Source organism: Lutjanus erythropterus, chromosome 16, assembly GCF_056507025.1.
Source record: "Lutjanus erythropterus isolate fLutEry1 chromosome 16, fLutEry1.hap2, whole genome shotgun sequence".
NCBI lineage: Eukaryota > Metazoa > Chordata > Actinopteri > Lutjaniformes > Lutjanidae > Lutjanus > Lutjanus erythropterus.
This window is the reverse complement of record NC_139332.1, coordinates 8,609,983-8,634,071: the sequence shown is the minus strand read 5'-3', so window position 1 is coordinate 8,634,071 and position 24,089 is coordinate 8,609,983. Positions and strand designations below refer to the sequence as shown.

The following is a 24,089-nucleotide window of genomic DNA, read 5'->3' as shown; positions in this document are numbered from 1 at the left end:
CAACACGTTTGAAGAAAGTGGGACAGAAGCATGTTTACCAGTGTGTTAAATTACACAAAAGTGAAATTATTCCTCATCCTTGCTTTATATATGCTTCATAAAGCACTACACATTTTCAATTGGAGACAGGTCTGTTCTGCAGGCTAGCAAGTCTAGTACTAACTACCACTAGATCTGGATGGTCTGTATCACGATACTGTTACCGATTAACCTTTTTTGAAACCTGTTGCAGGCATCAAACTCAGAATGAGTATGTATTTACAACAACAATAAATTTTATCAGTTTGAACATGAGCTATCTTGTCTTTGTACTGTATTCAGTTGAATACAAATTGAAAATCATTTGCAAATGATTGCATTCTGTTTGTGTTTATGTTTGACACAACTGGAATAATTGGGGTTGTATCTTAGAGCTGCTGCAGCTATGTTCTATTACTATTAAAATTCAAATATATGCAAGTGAAAATGAGTCACAGTATTACATAGCACAATTAAGAGAAATAAGATGGTTGGTATTCACACGGCAAGGTCGATCAATGAACTTCACATTCCGTTCTACAGTCAAATGGTTTTGTGTTGAAAACAAGGTCCCTGGGTTGTTATGGATATAATCTGGATTCAGGAGGGCATTTCACTGTTGCCTGGTTACAAAAGGAGAGTCAACATCATCCCCACCTCTGTCTGCGCAGCACAAATACATTCACAGATCAAATATGACCTTTACCGAGCTGCTGGGAAGAGTTAGCACAGCAGTCATCCAAAGGACATCCCTTTGATTTAATAGATCTTATCATGGCTCAGAGCCAGTGGATTTTAAGTTGCGTGCATAAGTGAGAGGATGCACATGCTTCATAAAATTCTATTCAGCACAAAGACTGGAGATTGCTTTTTATATTCAGATACATATTTAACATGACGGATGGCAGATCTCAAAGGGAACTTATTTTAAATGTATGGTGATAAAACTGAGCGGGCTCTTTCAGACAGTATGTGAAAATTCAAAAAAACATAACAAAGCCTGTTTTATAAAATGAATCTGTTCCAGTCTTTATTATACAGTACAGTACATGTGTCTTTCCAATACTTACAATATGCTACTAATTTAAAATATCTTAGCACCAATTCATCAGGAAAAGATGGTGAAACAGTTACTGCATTAAAACACTACTGTATTTGTTCAAATCATGAATAATTTAGCAGTATAACTTAAGAAAATCTTGGCAAAAACAGCTAATTTGAATAATGAAAGATGTTTGGCTTACTGTATATGTATTACAAAATCTTAAACTGTGTGCAGAAACTTAGCGTCCCACCCTGTAACACAAAGTCTATTGGTAACTGTAACAAGCATTTACAAAATGGAGAAAGGGCAATACTGATACGGTTTCACTGACAAAGAAGCAGCTAATAGAAAGATATATTAAATGGTATGAACATATTGACAGAGCAGGTCATTTATTTCAATCACATATTTTGGACCAATTTTTATTCTGAATTTAATGTAGTTTTAGTGATATAAGTATTTCTCAGAAGCAGAACTGCTCTGAAAGCATAAAATGTCTCACTGGTTGAGTTAAACCTCAGAGGAGGTACTTGTAACATTGTTGGTGGCGTGACCTTACAGTGAAAAGCAGCTAGTTAGCATAACTGGCCAGCTAATTTTAAGCTAGCCATTTTCAGGTATTTATGCAAGCTACTAGGTCCACCCTGCCGGATTTCTAACCTCACGTGATGACCATGGGTTAATGAAAAATAAGCCTTTTTCATACAGTAAATATTTTTTATATTGAAACCACACTTTGGTAGCCTATATACAAGTTAGTGATCTTTGTTTGGAAAAAATAACACCCAATTATTGTAATATAAGCCAACCCATGTAAATTTGTTGTAACTATGTAACTATGTATGCTGAACAGAAGCCTTTTGTCCACAGGTGGCAAAAAGTGAAAATGGAAGGATAATGGTAAATTCAACCTTTTGCTAACATTAGCTAATATTAGCCACCATAAGCTACTGGTCATACCAGACCAAGTGAGGCAGCAAATCCCCTGAGTCTACTGGATTAGCAAGGGTGCATTTTATTGCAACTGAACTTCTTATCAACTTTTCATTTGTAAGATGAAGAAGGTGATATGTTTTTCTTTAAAAAAAAAAATATAGCCTTGCCTTTAAGGACTGTACAAAAGAAGTGGACATAGTCACCCTGACATCACCCATGGGTTTGTGTTTTGAGTCTCAAGTTTGGCACTTTGGCTTTCAACATGTTAATTGGGATTCTATAGCAATAAAAGGCCAAAACAAAATTAAAGCACTTTTACAACCAAGTGTCCTTTTAGGTTAAAATGTTACAATCAACTTTCATGAAGTGAAATTATGTGCAATGGTCAAACTTCTGAGATGAAAACAAAGACAATACCAAAAAACAACTTCACGGCTAGTTAAATGGACATAGCGACATGGATGTGTATTGCTACACCTCTATCCTGATTACTGTTTTAGCATCTATTTTACTCTAAACAGGACCATAATTTACAAAAAAATAACATTATGTTGTATTGAAGACTTGAAACTATTGATTAAGGCCATAAACTCATTAGGAATTGCTTACTGAGGTCATGAATCAAGTGAAAAGTAGGGTCATTTTCTCATAGACTTCCATTGCAACCAGTGGAGTTGCCTCCTGCTGGCCATTAGGAAGAATACAAGTCCAAGGCACTTCTGCATCGGCTTCACTTTTCAGACCCAGAGGCTACGTCCACCTCTTTTATGCAGTCTGTGCTTGCCTTACCCTGACAAATTAAATCAGTCCTGCCTCCAGAGCAGTTGAGAAATATTAGTCAAACTAAAACTTCCAGTCTGCTTTACCAACATCTTCAAAACTGAGTTGTGTCTGACCCACAACTTCACGTTCTTATGATGCGCCTTCCATTAGGTAACCTGAGCAACAAATAATACATATTACTGGCCCATATAGTGGTAATCTTTGACCTGTAGGTCTTACTGTCTTGCCAAGCTCAGATGAGATTTCTGTATTCTCTTCTTGAAAATTGCTCCCCCGCTTCCCTTTTGATCTTGTTTTTGAAAGGAAGACAAATGTGATACCTTTGTGGGGGCTATTTAATAGGTTCTAGATGACCAGCATGTCTGAGGTTGGGGAGAGGTGTAATTGGTCCATGAGGGACGTAAGGCAAAACATCTTTCAAATGGGCATCACAATGCTCTGGTCATCAAGATGCATGGAAGCAGCTCTCCAATTTCAGGTTCCAGGGGACAAATAAAAAAAGCAAGGTCTTTTCAGAGCAGGGCTGAGCTGCCTGCCCGGGCACTGCCACAGCGTAGGCACTTAATAAGCCTCACCGAACAGAAAGGAAGTGACACATTTAAAGAAAGTAGTGTGGAACAAGCAGCTTTTCAAGAAAGGTGAACAAAGGCTGCAATTATACCACCTCTTCAAAGCTGTTTACTGCTCAAGTCTATGCATACCTCAAAGTGAGAATGACCAGAGCCACTTCATTAAACATAAAAGTACAAATCTAACAGTGACACGTCTTCCTGTCATGACGTCTCGCCTTTTGAGACTTAAGGTTTAATGGGCGTCCTGGGGTTGAGCTGGGAACAAATCATTACATGGGATGTATGAATTATGCATATGTGTCCTGTTATTACCATTTTGGACAGAATTTCGGGCAAATTTAACTTCAACTTGTCTCACAAGACGTTGATATTCATGATCCTTTAAAGTTTGCTGATATGTGCTCCAGATCAACACCAACAAGAACAGAACCAGACGGTACTTCATGATGTAGAATATCCAGGTAGAAAGTGGGCCATGGGTCTTTTTACCTGCAGATGTTACAATCAGTAACTGAACATTTCCACCTCACAACTTGTGTTTAAAATTTCCAGATTTGTACCATCCTAGCATTGGTTCGATTCAGGAACCAAATCTTTAGTTGTGAACGCGCTCTAAATGATACAATGTCATAGAAAATAAATGATAGGGTGGGTGTTGTGTTACATTTTTTTAGGCAATTTAAGAGAATTTTGATATGAAATGTTTCATATGTCTCCCAAAGCCAAAACTAGAACAATGTATCATCCTCACATTGGTTCAATTCAGAAACCAAACCTTTAGGTGTAAACCCATCCTAAATAATACAAGTTCACACAAAATGATTGATAGTGTTGATACTCTTGCTTTTTTTGTAGGCCAATAAACTGATTTTTGGAATCATATCTTTCAAATCTCTCCCAAAGCCAAAACTGAAACAATCTTACTTCTTATCTTACTTATGTTGGTTTGATTCAGGAGCCAAAACTTTAGGTGTGAATGCGCCCTAAATGAGACAAATTCATACATAATGACAGTGTGGGTACTGTGTTGCTGTTTTGTAGGCAAATAAACAGAATTTTGGAATGAAATCCTTCCAATCTTTCCCAAAGCTTGAAACAACAATGCCAAGGCTCTAATTTATGAGTAATTTCTGCTGCCTCCAGTTTGTACCCAGAATAAAATCTTGTTTCGTTTATGTCTAAATACAATCAGACATAATCACGTTTACAAATGTGTTTAGGGGGGAACTTTTCCAGCACTTATTTCATTTTCCTGCCTGCTTTGGGGTGCCGATACCATCCAAAACAAGGCCACATGAGAACAATGCTACTGGCTTGGAGGCGAGAAGTGCACAAATGTGGCCATTCATCACTCCCCACACTAACTCATTAACACTCCTCCTACACAAAATCACTATTGGTATTTGAGATTGTGCCTCACACTGTCTGTCCTCCCCCCTTCCCATCACTGACAATAAAACAGATAATTCCCCTGACTGAGTAATTACCAATAGACTGGTAGAAGACCCCATAGCGAGGGATCAATTTAGTGAGCAGTAACTGACATCTATTGCTTGACAGTGTGGGCTGTGAGCAGTAATTGATGCAAAATGGTGTGAGGAAGGCAGGAAAAACAAAGACTGTGGTCTTCCTGCAAGAAAATGCCTAACTGGACTTTTGAGATAATTACTGATGAAACGATACAATATCAGACTCCCAAATCTTCACTCCCGATGGAGGGTTTAAGAGGAGGGAATTGCACCATCCTTGTTATCTCCCTATATATTTTACAGGAAGCATGCGAGTGAGGAAAAAAAAAACTATTTAGCTGCCCTCTTTACCCCATATTTAATCTGAAATAGTCCCTCGATGCTTAATCCCCATCCATCCCAAGCTTCATACCAAAAAACAAACAAAACAAAGAATCTGACCGGCAGCACATATTGCTTCAGCCCTCCGTACTGAGGTGATCTTGAAAAAGAAAAGTTCTTGATTCAGACTGACACAACCAAGTTCATAAATACAGCTGGACTTCAAGCTCCATGTGTCTCCTCTTTCTTAAGTCCCCTTGACGTTTTTGGTGTGGGGTCTTTGCGCCAGGCTGGCGTAGTAGGCACACTGGCTGGGGTCACATTGGCCAGGAGGACCTGGAGGGCCGGGCTGGCCGTGGGGACCAGGGTTTCCTGGCTCTCCTTGCACGCCGGCTTGTCCCGGGCTTCCGTCTTTGCCGTAACCAGGCAGACCGGCTGGGCCTAGTGTGGGAGAGAGGAACAATTAGGGCTCCAAGCTGGGTGGAAGCGACCTATTAAGAATGAATACAGTAAGTAAAAGACTGGTTGTTACCTATGGGGCCAGGTGGTCCCTGCTCTCCTCTTTCACCAATACCAGGTTCTCCCTTTTCTCCTTTTTCTCCCTTATCACCTGGAAGGAACAGGAAAACAGAGGAGTCGCTATGATTTCTGCACGTCATCAGTTCTGATTTTATGACAATAAGCTCAGGTCCAGACACTTTTAATGGAAAAGATGCAGAGTAAACAGGGTTCAACTTAATCTGTACTAAGACTTAAATGTTTTACAGGGGGGTTGTGTTTTGCACTGTTCTTTGGTCAGGCACAGTCGGTTCATAAGGGATTTGACCCAGGGCTATCCTTTGCCCCAGACTAGGGGTTAACCCTGGGTTAACTTAGCCCCTTGTCCCATACACATTGTTAAGAGTTAAGTTAAACCCAGGAAATTACTGCACTTCTAATGAGAACATTTTTTCTGTGAATATTCATTTAATCCTTTAGCCCCATGTCACACTGGCAGCTTTTAGCCTCAGTTTTAGTTGATTTTCAGGGGATCACCCCACAAATTCTGGGCTAACCCTGCTCTGGAGAAACAGCTCTCTTAGGCTGGGGCTAGGTATAGTGTGAAAAGCCCTTTGGAGTCTCTGATGGTAAAAGTGGGTCACCTTTGTATTATTGGCTGCCGCCTATGGTGACAAACAAAGAGTTTTTTGTCTTGCACCAAATCTGTTGTGCCTTTTATCAGCAATTGCTATAATACACTTATACCAAGCGCATAGTGCGCACATTATGTGCTGCACTCACTGCAAACCTGGAAGCAAAGGGGGAATGATGCCAGAGCTACACTAGCTGCCTAAGCAGCATGTATGCAACCCTTTGCTTTGCATTTTAGTGCATATACAAGCAGGCTAGAGTAGCCCTACAGCCTGCTTGAGCAGCTTCATCTAAAATAGGGGAAAAAGCAGTCTTTTTCTCACCTTGGCAGTGCCCTGGCAGTAGCAGTGCTGCAGCAGCAACACTGAAACATTGCTATTTGTAATAAGTAAGGGTACTTTGTTTCAAAAATCGAGAGCTTTAACACAAAAACTTCATGACTTGTAGGTGCTGAGCCAAAAAGGCTTACAACCGTCCATGGTCTCCCTTACATTACTTTTAATTGCATCTAATTAATTAATTATTTTCATTTTAATGTCAGGAAATTGAAACAAGTAAAAATTCTAACTTTTTCTTTGCCTTTTGTGTAGATTGTATGAAGACATTTGAAATGAAAATACAGACACTTTTAGGAAAAGTCAGGTACCAGCAGCATTGTATTTTTTGAATCAACAAAGTTATTGCACATCTAAATTTGAAAACAGTCAAAATGAACGCCTTGGCTGCTCAGGTGTTACAGAGATCAGCCTCCAGCTACAGTCTTACGTCTCAAGTTGCTAATCAGACTGTAAACAACAACCGGTGCATGAAAGAAGAGGAAGTCTTGGCTCAGATATCTGTTATCTGGACGTCTGCTGGCTCCACCAGAAGCCCCGAAACATTAGCTGTTGGCCCCAGATGTTTAATACTTGTCAGACGATAGCAGATGGGTTTGGAGATTGGAAAGAAGCAAACACCGTGGAAATAGTGAAGCAACAAAAGCCTTTAAAGAGAACTTTGTCCTACCTTTAGGGCCCAGTGGTCCTCTGGGTCCTTCTCCTCCATTCTGTCCAGGCATGCCGGGCTCTCCAGGTGGGCCAGGTCTTCCAGTGCTGCCATCCTTACCAGGAGGTCCTGGAGGTCCTGGACGGCCCGCTGTGCTCTTCACATGGGCTGGCTGCATCTGAGCCATGAGGTAAGCCAGTTTAGCTAAACAGAAAGGAAAAGTGAATTAAATGTCACAGAACTCTATTAAAGGGACAGTTCACCCCAAATCTTTTTCCTCTGGTTATCCATCCTGATGCAGAGTTGCGGAGTTTTACCAGCTGTACAGATGTCTGCCTTCTCTCCAATATAATGGGACTGAATGGCACCAAAAACATGGTTGAAAAATTGAACGCCAGTGTCTCTTTCCAGAACAAATGATCCAGTTACTCAAGATAATCCACTGACCTTGTTGTGAGCAGTTTTGTGTAAGAAACTCTTTTCTTTCTATGGTAGACTACCAGAACTACTTTCTTTCTACTAGAAAGAAAATAATTCATAAATGAAACTGCTCACAACAAGGTCTGTGGATCATCTTGAGCAACCGGATCATGATTTTCCAATACGACACTGGTTTTGAATATTTTTTCGACTGTAGTTTTTGGCACTTTGAGCATCACAAGCCAAATTATAGTGGAGAGAAGGCAGACATCTCTGTGGCTGATATCTCCCAAAACTCTACAGCTCACACCAAATTATTTAGATGGATTTGTATTTTTAATATTGGGGTGAACTGTCCCTTGAAGGCAACACTAAATGAGCCCAAATGAGGCAAATTTTTCACTGAGCTCTTCAGGCGAAATGGGAGCCAAAAACAAATAGTCTCCTCACCATCTAACTGTTTAGCCAGCTCCTCCTGGATGAGCCGTCTCATCTGCTCCAGTGATACTGACTCTCCCTGAGACAACAAAGACGTTAATGAGTAACTCAATTATTAATACCTACATTTAAACCAGCTGGGTGCATGTGACTGTGACATGAACGATGTCTCAAAATCTAATTAAGCTTCATTAAACTTAAATCAGGAATATGACTCACCCTTTGGCCTGGGACACCGGGATTCCCTGAAGGTCCTTGTGGCCCAGGAGGTCCCATTTCTCCTGGTGGTCCTGACATACCCATCATCCCTGTGTGGCCCTTTCTGCCTGGAGGTCCAGGGTTTCCAGGCATGCCTGGCTCTCCTGAATGTCCTTTATCTCCCTTTATGCCTGGGTCTCCCTGGATTAGATGACAGCAAATTTAAATTTACAGGATCAAAGCTGGATTACTGGACGGTGAGGAAAGCCTTAAGGGAAGTAGAGTTGGTTCTCTACGCTCTCTTTCATGTATCAGGATCTGTTTATGTCAAATGTATGTATGTATATTTCTTTTTAAATTTATACCACATACGCGAGAAATCATCTAGATTGCTTCATTATCTGTTTTGGGGTTTATATATGTATGTAATGAAAGGAGGACCACAGTAAATCAAAGCTGGTCTGAAATGTCTCTAGACAAATGAAAAAGCTATTGACAAAAATGTGAAAAGCTCTTTTTGTCATTTTGAGTTGGAAACTTCAGCTCATTTGACTGGTGACTGTCAAACTGGCGAGCCAGCAGGATCCAGTATCAGATCAACATGTCAAAATAACACATCAGTCAAGCTTCATGCTGCACTGCCCAAAAAAATCTGGTGAAAACTGAGAAAAGGCTGTTGATGGCAGAGCTTGATGAATGTCTTTTTGAAGTGAAAACTATCCTGTGTTTAAAGTCTGTGGTATTTATTTATTTATTTTTTTATATTTTGGGAAATCTACATCATTAAGTCCCACTACAGCTGTTACTGACAGGTCCTGCGATGCACTGTGCAGACAACAATCACCTGGACTACCTGGACTGAAGAGACATGAGAAATATTACAGCACCCCTGTGGCGTAGGGTTTATGACACTGAACTTAAACTGCGATGGTCTCCCTCGGTTCCCATCATCTCTCCATTATTGCTATCTAATAAAAGCATTACAATACAGTGTCTCTTTCTGTATTTGGTAGTCTTCTCTTTTCTTGAACTGTGTTTCAGTATTTTCTTGTTTTTTCTCACTTGGCAACATGTTTTTTTTTCTAAATGCTGTGCTTGTACAATCAAGTTGTTTCCTAATTTTCTTGTGGTTTCTTTAGATTTAATATATTTTCTTAAGTGTGTTTGCATTGAATTCTCAGGGCTACTGCTATAGAAAACTACAACAAACATTTTAAAAAATGTTTGAATCTATACAAAGTTATTCCAGTCTGGAATGGTAATTTCTAAGGGGAACACTGTGGCTGTAGCGCTCAAGTGAAGCGAGTATTTCAACTCTTAACGTGTTTCCTTAATCTCTGATGACACATTGTGGTTAACTTATGATTTATTACAGTAAATATATTACAGAGCTTTCCTTTAAGTCTCCTTTGAAGCAACTAAATAACAAGTTAATATAGGCTTGATGCTGGTAACTGTTTTTCATGTTGACACGTGCTGCATTAGCTTTGCTGGTCTACTGAAGCCAGTCAGTTCTGCTCTGTAATCTTCGCTGACAGTGTGTGCGTGTTTGTGTTGCCACTGCATGTAAATGAACTTGATAGACAAGCCTTTGAGGTAACAATATAGCCATGTGCGAAAAAGTACTGGCCAAACTGCAGGAACTGCAGGAAACTCTGACGAGCACCTAGCAGCTATGTTGCTAAGACCATAAAGTTGCCTGCTGGGCAGAATGAATGACTTCATTTATCATAAATGAAGTAACTTGCAAAAACAAAACAAAAACTCAGTGCCAATACTGTATATCCTGCTGTTGAACCAGCCTAAATAACTGCAGGGGAAACTCTGTCTCCAGCACTCACCTTATCTCCCTTGTTGCCACGATCACCAACTCTTCCTGGCATTCCCTAAAAAAAAACAACAAAAACAGTGGATGTGAGAAAGAAATCTGTTTATTCAATATCATGTTAGTCATCAGTGATCTGGTCAGGAGCTTACCTGCTTTCCCTCTGGGCCAACTGGACCAGGCGGACCCTGCAAATCCAGACAAAAGTTTAAAGCATCATCCGCAGCTGGTGACATCCATGAGCTGCAAGTAATCTTTTAATCAAAATATGTCGAATGCAGCACTCACCGCAGGACCTTTAGGCCCGCTAAAGCCTGGTAATCCCGGGTTGCCCGGTTCTCCCTTGTCTCCCCTGAGACCCTGTGTGACAGCAGAGACATGGCCGTCCATCACATGGCACACACGTGGCGTACTGTACTTGTGTTCTAAAAGCCTCGCTCATTACTGAGGATTCAGCAAGATTAACATTTAGCTGCAGTTCTTATCAGCATGCAGCAGTGCTGTGGATAAAAATCTCATAAACCAATCTTGTGGTGGGACATGCCAGCTTGAAGAGATTAAAATTCATATTTACAGGGGACATGTGGGCCTGAAGACAAGCTGGGTATAGCAGCCACAGAGTGAAGGAATGTATTAATGCTCACAGAAAAGAGGGAATGGTTCATTTTTTTCACTTTTTCAAAAATTCTTGGATGGATACACTATCGTCTCTGCTCCTTTCCACTCACTACACCCTTCTTTCTCTGTGTGGCAAATTTGGCCATCTGATAACATTTTTGGCAATATCTGATGCTGCCTCGAAATACCTCCGCTGAAATCACACTCCATCTCCTCCTCTAACCTTCCTGCATCTGGTTCCTGCCCTCCTCCCTCCTGCAGGCTATTTCTGATGATCTGCTCCCTCTGCTGACTGATATCATCAGCTCCTCTCTGATAGCTGGCTGCACATCGTCTGCCCTCCAGTTAGCAACAGTTACTCCTCCTCCCAAGAAACCGTCCTGCAGCCCACGGACCAGTAGTGTGCATCCGAATCTATTTCTGTCCAAAACACATCGCTGTGGATGATACCAACCAGCCAAATTACAAATTCTCCTCACACACAGGTCTCACAAGATCTCACTATCTTGATCTACTACATCTGATCTCCATTACATACAGTATTATATCTGTCAAGATGACCTCTATGTGCTTCCTCTTCTTCGAGAAATCATGATCAAATGCCCTCTAAGGCAGCCATTCTCAACCAGTGACCCTCCACTGAGCGCCATCTAGTGGGCCACAGAGGCAGTGGTACTGTTGACTGGCTAACGTTCCCTTGGATGTTGTGACACAAAATCAATCAATTTTTGAAAGGAAATAAGCTCCAAAGTTTGTGGTGAGACAATATGATGTTGAATACTTTAATTGGATTCATAAAGAATTATTACTGTTTTCTCCTTTAATTGGAAAGGTGGAGATTTTTTTAACAATTAGAAGTGAGCTTGAAATGACAAAATCTTGAGAACCTCTGCTCTCAGGTGCCCTACATGTTAGAAAAGTAGGTCTTTATCTGCCTCAAAGTGGGTGACCACTGAATAAAAAAAGCTGGTAACTCATAATTTCATGACAGCTGCCTTCACTAGATTTTAGAGTTTTGAATTTAACTTGAACTCTTAAGTTTTGAAATAAACAAAAAGTTTTGCAGACATATACTATTTTGTTGAAATAATTTACTATTCCTACAGACGCTTGAAAATTAAATGGTTGCAATTGAAAATATTAATTTATTGACCATTCTTCACTTTCACTTCAATTAATTTACTCAGTAAATTTTTAAAATACAAAAAGAGATTCAAGTTAATCTAAAGAAGAACAGTAAATTTTCTCAACAAAATATTAGGAGTTGGTAAAACTTCTTCAAAACATAAAAGTTTGAGTTTGGGTTTGGTTCAAAAATCTGTTGAGGTAAGTTTTTTTCTTTGTCTTTACAGTGAAGAGGTACTACTGTGATGAAACAAAACAATGTTTGTATTTACTTCTTATATTATACATTGTATTTATTACTCTATTGTCTTTCTTATGTTACTGTTTTTTTGTATTAATAAAGTTGTATTTTACCTCAAATTATCCTGAAAATCGCAGGCCCAAGTGACCATTTGGGAACTATTTACATCATTAAATTTATATTTTATTTATATATTTTTTATTTATATATTTATATTTTAAAAGTCTGTCACTATTATTATTTTAGCATTTTTAAAATGATGCTGTTGTTACGCTCAGACCTGGGGGTGAAGTTACACTTTAAACAGTAAATAGTTCTCTTTTTCCATTACATAGGTGTAGTAATTATTGCCAATAAAACACATAATAAAACTATTTTGATCTTAACTATGTTTAGGAACTATTTCAACATAAATGGATGGTGAGTTGGTGGTGAGCCCCCTGCCCCTCAGGCAGCCTGAGTCCGCCCCTGGGCCTCAGTGTCACCCTATAAACTGTGTAATCACTGAACCCTCACAGACTTTAATTAACCTCATCTGTGTGCTCAGCGATAACTGTGAGAGTACAGAGAGTACAAGAGCTCAGAAAGCTTTATGAGGACTGGGACAGTTGAAATGACATGTTACCTGAACATGAGCAGTAAATACACGGCTCGTATTTCAAAAGTAGCTTAAAAATGATTAACATGATCACAACTTTGTGGAACAAAGAAATGAACATGTGCTGATGTATGTAAGCTTTCTCTACTCTTCTGAGGGATTTGATCTCAGTTTCTAACATTAGTATATTATAAATTGTGGCCAGTTAAAACAAGGAAACTCATTATCATAGAAGTAAAGTGTGCATTAGAGCCTAGAATGTCCACAGAGGAAATGGATTTCAAGGTAGAGCAGTCCTGAAACACTGGAGACTTATTAGGACCATACAGTAAATCCAGTCCGCGAATATGTGAAGGCAACCATTGAGACCAGATTTACCCAGATTCTTTCCTTCTTCACATCCTCGCTAGTTGCCTTCATTTGGTTTCCTTCCCTAGACTCCTTGACCCAGTCACCTGCCTGTTGCTAACTTTATGCCTCATCTTGAACAAGGTCAACCGTCTTCTCATCCAGTCTGCCGAGTCTTTGTCTAATCCACAGTGGTTAAAAAGCAGACACAGACTCAACTCTTCTTTTTCTTAAAAAAAAAAAAAAAAGACAACTTGACAGATTCATAATTGCACTCTTCTAACATTGTCAGGCACACAATGGACAGTTTTTAAAAAGGGATCGAAATTGACGCGGCAAAACCAGAAATATCTTCTTTTTAATCCCCTGTGCAAAATAAAAATGTAAAACTTGCCAACAACACTACCCACAATGCAACCTTGCAGGGCCAGTGCTGACATAAGACCTATTCGCATACCTGGGGAGTAATTTTTAATAAATGTGGATGTCATCTGTGAGCTTACATCATGTGAATCTGCCATGATCAGTAAAAATTGCAGAACTCTTGTGATGACATTAGCACTGAGCAAATGTGCAACTCCGTCATTTGGGGTCATTTTTTGTTTTGTGCAAGGTCTTTTGTCTTTTTCTGTGCTTTTTTTCTTCCTCTTCCCTGGTTGAAAATTAAATTAATCCCTGGAGTCTGCATTGGCAGTTATAAATGAGAGTTTTGACAGAATTCTGGGTGAAAATTCATGAGGCTCATCTCCCTACTCAGGATGCACATGGAAATGGGAACAACAATGTTCCTCTTGTTGACTTGTCTTGAAGTCCAACTGTCCTGTCATCTTATTTCTGAAGTCTTTGTGTCTGCTTTTCGCCGCTATAGATTAGACAGACATAACTCTCCCTTTTCTTAAAAGAGTACTTGACAGATTCAACATCACACTCCCATTATACTGTCAGATTCACAATGGACAGGTTTTAAAAAGGGATCAAAACGATGCAGCAAAACCAGAATTATCTTCTTTTTTGTTCCCTGTAACAAACAAAAATGCCACCTACATTACCTACCAGGGCGGTTTCTAGCTTTCTAGCAAGTTATGTGGGGGCTCTTATTTTGTAAAAGTATGGCGAGGGTATTCTAAGATCCTAGAAAAATCTTAACATCTCAAGTTGTGTGTTCATGTGAATGAATATGAATAGTGACATGTCCTGTGACAGAGCTTCTCCACTGATCTCTACATTACTCCGATGGCTTTGGGGGCCTTATAGAACCTCACAGTTGGCATATAGGAAGAAACGGCCCTCTTGCCCACAATGCAACTCTAACTGTGACAGTTCAATCATAGCTGTGTTATTCTGGTAGCAGCTGTGGACTCGAGCAGAGATGAGGTCTGCTGAGGTCATTTCTGTCCACTTCCACCCTCAGATTTTTCACTTTTCAACTTGTAGCCTTCAGACCCAACTGACGCTGATTCAAGTGAGATCACTTGAGGACATTTACCAAACTTCACACAGCTTTTTTTTCACATACACAGCAGTAGACTACTCCCCAACACCTCTGATGTGTAAAGGCCATGTACAGACAGAGTCGGGACAATTTGTGACCATTTAGCTTACATTTACATGCATCATTATTATATGATGAATATATTCGAATTAGACGTTTTTTTATACAGAGTGCTCTCACAATTAGTTTATAATAACAGTATTTGAAGCAGTTTGCCTTTATGTTAGAGACTGAAGAGCAAACTGGGTAGAATCAAACCTTTGGATATGTGACATGCATCTTAACCGCTCTGCTACATGGACCAGGACACCCCAGTAGAAACTGTTTTGTCAAGGACGGGCCTGAAGTGTACAATAATCAGTGGTGAAAACAAGCTTCAAGGCATTGAATAACTTTTTGCACTTTGGAGGTTCGAAACTGCCAGAATTCTAAATAAATGATTGAATAAATGACTCAATAAATGACATCATATGCTGTTAAATCCCCCCAAAATTAATATTAAAAGTAAATGCGGACATTATTTAATTTACAAAATGTGACAAATATATTTCTGTTTTTATTTTACATGCATGTTAATTCCCCTATTTATTTACTTTCCCACTGAACTGCAATTTTAATTTTTATTTCCCTTTGCATTTCACCCCCTATTAATTTCCTCTGACTTATTTATGTCTGGATTTCTGGATTTTCTCTGTGCAAATACGCGTGGTCATTTTATTTATAGTGTGTCACTGGGGTCAGCCTTTCATCTATTAATCAATTATACATATGCAAATGCAAAATAATACATAAGTACATAAATAAATGTAAAAATGAATGAATCAATAAATAAGATGTAAAAGTTCAGTAAATACAGAAATATTAATGTTTGTCACATTTTATAAATTAATCAATGTCTATATTTACTTTTAATATTATTCTTGGTGCATTTAATTGCATATTAATTTATTTATTATGCAATTTTATCCATTTCTTTTGTAAGTGCTGTTATATAAATTGTGTGTTCATAATACACTGATGAATAATTCAAAAGTGAGGACATTTAATGTCTTAAATAAGTTAATAAATAAGTAAATAATTTAATGCAAGGTTAAAAATGTATGTATTTAAGTCTGATGTGTAAGAGGTAAAAAATATAATTTACTAAAAATGTTGTAAGCACATATGCTCTGCTTCATTGTTTATATTGTACGTTTCTTGTCTGGAACTAATTTTCCCTGTTTGCGGTGCACCTGCGGTCAAGTTCATTTTGAGACAGTTTTCATTCAAGTTAAACTCGCGTCTGAAGCCCAAACAGATGGTAAAGGAACCTTAAGAAACTTACAAGAGACTTTAAGGGATTTTCAGGGACTCTGAACCTCCTTTTATAACAAGCGTTTCACGTTGTCATTTTGTGTTTACTTTGATTTTCATGTCACGTGCCTCGTAACTCATTCAGATATTTTGCACTGTGTTTATTTATGAATATAGCTCTCATGGCGTAAGTGTGATGGTATGAAGGCGAGGATGCAGCAGAGATGTGCCCAAGCAATTTTCAAAGAACCGACCTGTGTCTGTGTTGTTGTGAAGAGAGCTACATCGTTATTCATTTTTGCTTTTGGTAATATTGGTCCTCCATAATAACACAACACAACATAACACAATTCAAACTGTTTTGATAGATAAGAATTTCACTTGAATTTCAAACAACATCTCGGGGCCTTCAGGTTGCAACACAGAAGACAAATCAGAGATTGTTCTATTTTTTTTCTCTTTTTTGTTTCTGACAAGAGGCATTATTGGCCACCTTCACAGCTGTTTTGTGTGATCAGATCTTCATTGTTATTTGGAAATATTCACACTTAAATTTGGTGAATTTTTCCGTCTATTCAAATATAATTAAATTGTTAATGCCAGATGTCAAGGGGCCTACTAAATATATCTGCTTGCTACTTTTCTACCAAAACACTCTCAGCTTGACACACACATCTTCTCTAACTCAAGGACAACCTTGACAAGCCTGAGCTTTTTTCCCTGATGCATCCGAGCGTGACCTTGTTTGCATTCTGCATCATCAGATGATTCAGACCCGTTGTCACCAGGGACGGTGCGTGGGTATTTGTCTATGGATGCACTTGTGAGATTCAAAACCTTTCCAAGGCGCACAACGCCGCCGAGGGAATCGCGGGCCTTGTGCCTCTCAAGGAGATGGTCCGCCTCAACGTATTCCCCGTGCTCTGATGTTACTTTTTTCTTCTCCTGGCAGCAGCAACCTGGTCAAACTCCTTTCGATCCCAGCTCTCCCGGGGGAAAGCCACGTTCCCAACCCCGGGTCAGGAAAACATTTACTCCAGTCTTCCATCATAATCTGACGGTTCATCTCTTCTAGAAATACTTCACATCCCCCTCACGCCTTCACATCCAACATCCAGTGGCTGCATCTCTATTAGCTCTTAAAACGCTACTTTTCACTAATTTTTGTCCATCCAAAAGCACTTCTCTATTGAATGTGGTGGCACTTTATTTTACAGTACATTAATAAGATGTAACAGGCTGTAGTTTGTAGAAAATTAGACAAAAACTAGACATAATATTCTTTATTAGACAGTATTACACCCTTTATTAGACCCTTATTAGAGGGTAATTATGGATGCATTACAACAGAACTGTACTGTAAACTAAAGTGTCTCATGTACCACTGTTAGACTGACTGTTACGTCTTATTAGTGTACTGTAAAATAAAGTGTGACCCTAAATGTTTTCATGTTGTGGTGACGTGTTTCTGTGTTTCTATTGTTTGTTTGCATTGTTAGTCATCCAAGAACCTGCTGCGCATGAAATGATAAGATTATGTACAGTAGGGAGAGAAAACTCACTGGAGTTCCAGGGAGACCCGCTTTTCCTGATGGTCCTGGTTCACCTGGCTTGCCCTGGGATGCAAAAGTAAAAAAAAGAAATAAAAAAAAAATAGGACAGTGAGAAATATGATGGGAAAGGACAGCAAGAGAAATGACTTGAGTGCCTCTTTACATCCATATCTATCTGTCTGTTTGACACTGTGCTGCGTCTGTCTTCTGTTTGCGTCAGACAGGCCTGCCGGTGACTGAAAATGACTCACCGGCTCTCCTCTCAGTCCGCTCAGTCCTTCTCGGCCTGGTGGTCCCATAGGGCCCTGCCAAAACAAAAACAGGCAGTTTGATTATGTCTTACAGACGCTTAAAACAAAGGCAATTAATCATATCATCATCTTCAGGGCAGGCTGGGGAAAATCTGCAGGCTTCATTTACTGGAATACAGCCTCTACTGTAGTGGTGTGAATCTGAACTCCACTTTTTGTGTTAGGAGTAGGTGGGAAAAATATTCTCACTTGAGGAGAACATTCTGTCTCCAAGCCCCACATCCGGAGGATGAGTCAGGTAAAAAGGGTTTTTTGGTGAAGTGTTACATCCTGCTCCTCGACAAATGGGGGAATAAAAGTGCTGCAGCCTTTAGATGTGTATGTGAGAGGGTTTTCAGTTTGTCATTTGATGAATTTGATTTGGACGAAACTCAAAAGACACACAGCTCCTCTGGGTTTAAACGTTACACTGCTGGTACTGGACCTCTACGACATGATTAAAGATTCTGTGGTCTGCTGGAAATGTTGTATTCTGTCCAAAACTTTTTTTAATCTTAGGGTTATCTGCATTCTATCAATCAATGCAGGCTGGTTCCAGACAGCAATAATGATTATTCTCAGGGACTGCAAGGTGCCTCAGGAGTGGCTCCTTTTCAGAACCGGGTAGCTGAGCCAAGAAGGGCTGCTGCATATGAAAGAAGGTAAAGACGAGTAAGGAAGCCAGACATTTGCTGTGGGGGCAAGAAAACTGCTTTTATAACTGCATAAAAAGATCTAAGGTCATTCTGTTTGAAGGGGTGTGCATATGCATAAGACTGGCTTGACAGTCTTATAACCATGCCATGACACCTGTCATGAACATGAAGGAATCTGTATTTATGACTGTGTTTATGACTGTTGTCATTAAGTGTCATTCGGTCAAGGATGTAATTTTTAATGCAAAGTTGACCTTGTTTGAGATGCCTTTGTTATGACAACTTCAGATTAACCAAGACAAAAATGTCTTTGTTATGGCAACTTGACATTAAAGGACCAGTGTGTAATAATTACAGGAATTTATGTACATATATGAGATATATTATATATAAGTATGTTATTTATTATTAGCAATCAACGTAAACACATAACCTATATGCCATTTATAGTTACATACTGTCGGGTCGACTTACGGAGATCATCATCCTGCGCCGTCTACGGCAGCGCAGAGCGGACAAACTGCACTAACAGTGAGTCTTGGGAAGCCCATGGCGACCTTACGTAGACGCCGCAGCGTAAACACGGAAGTAGACGGGGAGGATAGACGCGGGTGATTGCTGGCAGACCATTTAGCGTTGTGAACCTTGACTGGCACAGTTTTGACAAGTGGAGGATCATACATACACTGTACCAGAACAAAAAGCAGCGGACAGTGAATCCCCGTCATCCAAGAAGCGGAGAAGAAAGTAAACGCAAACATGACAGGAAATGGCAAAAACACAAATCAACATCGGCATAGCGTTTACACGATAGAAATCGCTGTTGACAAACGCTTTCACAGTGACGCCGAGGTTGCCTGTTTTCTGCTGGACAGGTAATTCATCCTACACACATAATTGTAGGTTGTTGTGAGATAGCTTTCGCTCGCCATTTTGTCCGCTGACGGCCACAGTACTCTTGGTGAGAGAGGGGCGGTGTCGGGGTAAATCCTCTTAGTTGCAATCTAAGGTTTGAACGTTAGACGTCACTGGAAATCATACACTTCTCCTTTAACTTGTCACTGTCTTTGTCATGTCAATGTCATGTCATGTCAATGTCATGACAACTTGACACAAGCCAGGACAACATAACCTGTCAACGTCTTTGTCATGACAACTTGGTTACATTAAACTGTCATGTGTGGTTGGTTTTGACATTGAGTTATGATGAGGCATTTATAAGTGTGTCATGAATATCTTCCTTGACCTCAAGTAACATGATACGTTTTGGACTTGTCATAAAGATGTCATTAAGTTCACTGTATAATGCTTTCATATCGGTGTCACGAATAATTCCCTCGATTTCAACTAAAGTGGTATCATATGGACTTGTCATAAAGAAGTTATTAAATGTTATAGGGCCAGTTTCATGACAGAGTACAATACCAAATACAGTATATTTATGAATGTTTATGACTGTTGTTATTAATTGTAAACTATGTAATTTTTAGACATCTATCTATATATGACAACATAACATTAACCAAGATAACATAACACGTTAACGTCTTTGTTATGAGAACTTGATTAGATAAAACTGTTATATGTGGTTTGTTTTGACACTGGCGGCCATAAATATTTTCCTTGTCATAAATGTTATAAGGCCAGTTTGACACTAGAGCACAGTACCTGGTTGATTTACAGAGTTTCTTGATGGATAGATAACTAGTTCACTCGTTGCTTAAATAGGCTAACTGCTGTTATCTGTAGCTGGTGTTGGCTAGTTAGCTTGGTTAGCCATGCAGCCCCGGGATGCATGGAGCCAAACCTCGCCAAACCACCTCAGTACTGTATTCCCTGTCAAACCGACCATCGATGACCTCAGAGGCTGTGCTTGATCCTGGCTGTGTTCACTGGAATCTTTTTTTTTTTTTTTACCTCATGTAGATTCCACGCTTTTATAGGCATTCTATTGCAATCTTTGATAATAACTTAATTTTTGTCACACGACTTTGTTGCATGGTTTCAAACCCCTCTCTTTCCGTGTGGACTGAGTGAACTGCAGAGGGAAACTGCAATTTTCCTCCTGGCTGTTATAATTTTAACGTGTGAGCGTAGAATAAAAATTAATTCAAGTCATGAAAAAACACTGTGACATCTGAAGTCTAATAACTTACCTCCTTCCCAGGTTTGCCATCACGCCCAGGTGATCCAGACTTTCCATCTTCTCCCTGTTTGGCACATGAAAAAAATGAAATAAGAGAAATTTCAAGGCCCTAATTTAGAAAATAGATAAGATTTACTTGATCGCACAGGAGAACATTGTCTTGGAGCAGAGACACAGTGTTTCATAATAAAACCAAAACATTTTGAGACAGTTTGGACTGTTTCTACTTTATCGCCAAGGTAAGAGATACAAAACTGAATCATTATAATCTTTTTTTAAATAAAAAAATAAGTAAATAATAACATTTTTCACTGAGGAATCTCTCTGATTATTCAGATGACTTTATTGTGCCAGCCTAAATGAAAATTTGTGTTGCATGCATTGCTGTCTGCCCCTTTTTTTGATGCTAAGAAATTTGATTACATTTTGGGATACCAAAATATAAAATATTTAGAAACCAGCTACACACAGTGGATCCAAAGTAATGTTTTTCTTGTACCTTAGCTGTATTGTGTTGGTATGTACAGACTGCTGCAACATATCAGTTATGAAACATTTATGAGCAGAGAAGCCTTGGAGAAACTAGAAATTCAGGTTTTTGTGAAGATTTTTGAAACATTATGCCATGTTTGCATGGTAAAATAATAATATAATAATTCATGACAGTAGTTGTTGCACAATAAAACAATTTTAATCTAAACCTGGAGTTAGAAGTGTTTCACTTTAAATGTGATTTTCGCCTCCTCCACCCAAGTACAGGTGATGCCCTTTATATTTTTTTGCCCCTGTTCTTCAAAGCAGCCTGAGTCTGTCACTGTTTAGCAGTACACCTGCACACAGTGGTGTATTTCTATGTATTTAAATACTGGAGCACTCCTATGCATGCACACTAGTGATTCCCTGGTCATAAATATTAACGTTCTGATTTATAGCGGATGAGTTGAGGGTGGGAAACAGTGTAGGTCTCCCCTGTGAGGGACGTGCTGTGTCCGCATTTACGCACAAGGAACAGCAGTGTAGCTTTATTGATTATTTAATTATTTTGCTTCTGGAGAGTTTCCCCTGTTCTGTAAAGTTCATACCCACAGTTTTGAGTTTTGCTGCTTAAATGTTTTATGACCTAGATTCTCAAACTGTGGTGCGTGTATCACTGGTGGTACGCGAGCTACTTCTAGTAGTAGGTGGAAGAATATCAGAAAAATGTTCTTAAAATTAAGTTATTTCAAAAATATACTATTCAATCAAATAACTGAAATTTAAGTTAAAATAAGTTTTGACTTTCTTGTATTTCTGCTACATTGTAACATTCGTGCATGTAGCTCACTCATACGTCATCCATAATTACAAGTAGTTATGAGCTAAACTGTGAAGGCAAACTAATAAGCAGAAGTAAAATGAAGAGACTAAAAATACATGGCTTCAAAAACACTGCAGCTGTGGTTCCAAACAGGAACTATTACAATGAGAAGTGTAGATCAGGAGGAGATTATTTGAAGCTGCTGTGCTGAAAATGAAGTGAACGACAGTGAACTTGTTCTTGTGCTTGTGGTTGCTTAAGAAACGCCAGTGAAGTGTCTACAGCAATGATGAATGATGACTCGTATGCACATTCAGATTTGGATGAACTCATCCACACATCAGTAATGCTCAAGCTTAAATTATGGCTCATATCAGGTAACATAACCACTGTTCCTATTATTGCAAGTTTAAATACATTAGCCAGCTATAACTGAGCACACAATCAAACGTTAGACTGAGTTTATTAATGGTTTCATCTTTTTGACAATATCCACGTGAGCACTCTCTCTCCCTCTCTGAGTGAGTCTGCATCAAACTTTTCTCATCAACACAGAAAACAACTGGACATACATGAACACTGCCAACATAAGCATTGAGCCTTTTAAACTATATTTTAATTATTTAACTAAGAGTACTACACTTTATTGTTATCTTTTTGCCTTGAAGTTAGACTTTTACAGCTTTCTGTCCATTTTGCTGCTCTGTAATACAGTACTGTATTGTCCAGAGACCAGACAAGGCAGACTTGATATCCATAAAGTTAATTATGAGGATCTATATGACATTTCTACATTGTGCTGCGGCACTGTGCTAAATTTGTACCTCTTACTGTATGCATCAACTCTCAATTTCCTGAATAACAGTGAATATAATTTCCGTGTGACTGACACTTAGTGACAGTAATTATAAGCAGAGGAGGGAGTGAGTCTGTGGAAACACTTCACAGTTCTTCTAATAAGTTGTCTGCTGTCACTTGGTGTGTGTGTGTGTGTGTGTGTGTGTGTGTGTGTGTGTGTGTGTGTGTGTGGCAGAGCGGGGCGGGCTGCAGGGCTGAGACTGCCTGCCCGCCTCGCTGTGGCTCACTCAGGGCTGTCCGTAATGAGCCATGCTATTGGTCATGGCGCTCTGGCAGAAACCTTTCCTGCGGGCGTGTGCTGTGTGAGAGACAAAGCAGCAGGTGCAGTGACTCTCTTGAGGAAGGTGTGTGTAAGAGGTGCCAGACATATCTCGACATTGCGGTGCAGCATGCCAGAAACTGAACGTGGCTGTGTACCCTGAATTCCTGGAGTGAATAGTTCCAGTTATGGTTGTTGAGTGGAGGAGGTTATCTGTCTAAATGTATAATCTAATGTTCTTCACCAATTTTATACTTTCTTTGCAAGAATGTTGATACTTGCAAAGAATGTTCTTCCAATTGCGTCATTATTTCATTCTTATGGGCTGTCTGCTTGGCATGTGGTCAATTAGGAAAACAGTTTTAATACTGACATTAAATGACGATAAAGAAGACAGTTGGGGTAATTCCAGTTGTGTGCAAAATTATGTGATGATCTGTGTTATGTCAAATTGTCACACAGGACGCACATTAGGGCCCGTGGAGAAACTAGTGCTAACTCCGGTAGCTGTGCCAGCATGCAGCACCATCGACTTGCTGTCAGGAAAACTGCGCATCTCATCGAAAACAGAGTAAAAGCACTGTCACCTAACATATATAAATCCGCACTGAGGAGGATTTTCTGCTTTTCTATGCAGTGTCAGATTTCCTGAACCATTTTAGTTCACATTTTGAAGGTCTGAACTGTTTCAGTTGAACACTGCTGCCACAGACTGTGGGAGCTTTCACAGCTTGGCCCTGTCAAAGTAACAGGAGACATGTCTCTGCTTCTTGTCTGCTGAAATCCTAAGTTATATGTTCTTTTTTATTTATGGCATAGCAGTAATTGATGACATTTCATTGCAGTTGAATTGCATGAATCATACACACTAATCAAATGCATGAGTGTCAACATGAAATGTGCCATATGTGTATGGACATACTGCATGATGAATACCAAAATCTGTGGGTATTTTTTGCTATTGGTTGCACAATTAAGTAATATTCCATTATGTTAAGGCCAATCTTTAAATACTACCTCCTTTCAGACTGCATGCTGGTATTATGTATCCTGTTTGTGTCTATGTCTGACTAAAGACAGCTGCCTAAATCAGTGTTTCCTAAACTTTTTTTTCTGGGGACACACTTGAAAAATGACAAACCACTGGGGCCTCATTCACAGTATAGGCCTTATTA

The 24,089-nt window shown here is 39.4% G+C and overlaps 1 protein-coding gene across 1 annotated transcript in view; it reads right to left on the bottom strand.

Annotated features, from left to right (window-relative positions):
• Positions 1–5,162: 5,162 nt before the first annotated feature.
• col22a1 (collagen, type XXII, alpha 1) overlaps positions 5,163–24,089 on the bottom strand; it is a 99,333-nt gene continuing 80,406 nt past the window's right edge. The window contains exons 55-65 of the mRNA XM_084739836.1: positions 20,511–20,564; positions 17,660–17,713; positions 17,418–17,471; positions 10,429–10,500; positions 10,293–10,328; positions 10,157–10,201; positions 8,337–8,516; positions 8,130–8,196; positions 7,281–7,463; positions 5,677–5,754; positions 5,163–5,585 (exon numbers count right to left, since the gene is read on the bottom strand). Of these exons, the coding sequence (XP_084595962.1) occupies positions 5,392–5,585; positions 5,677–5,754; positions 7,281–7,463; positions 8,130–8,196; positions 8,337–8,516; positions 10,157–10,201; positions 10,293–10,328; positions 10,429–10,500; positions 17,418–17,471; positions 17,660–17,713; positions 20,511–20,564 (1,017 nt within the window). The 3' untranslated portion in view covers positions 5,163–5,391. The remainder of the gene's footprint in view (positions 5,586–5,676; positions 5,755–7,280; positions 7,464–8,129; positions 8,197–8,336; positions 8,517–10,156; positions 10,202–10,292; positions 10,329–10,428; positions 10,501–17,417; positions 17,472–17,659; positions 17,714–20,510; positions 20,565–24,089) is intronic.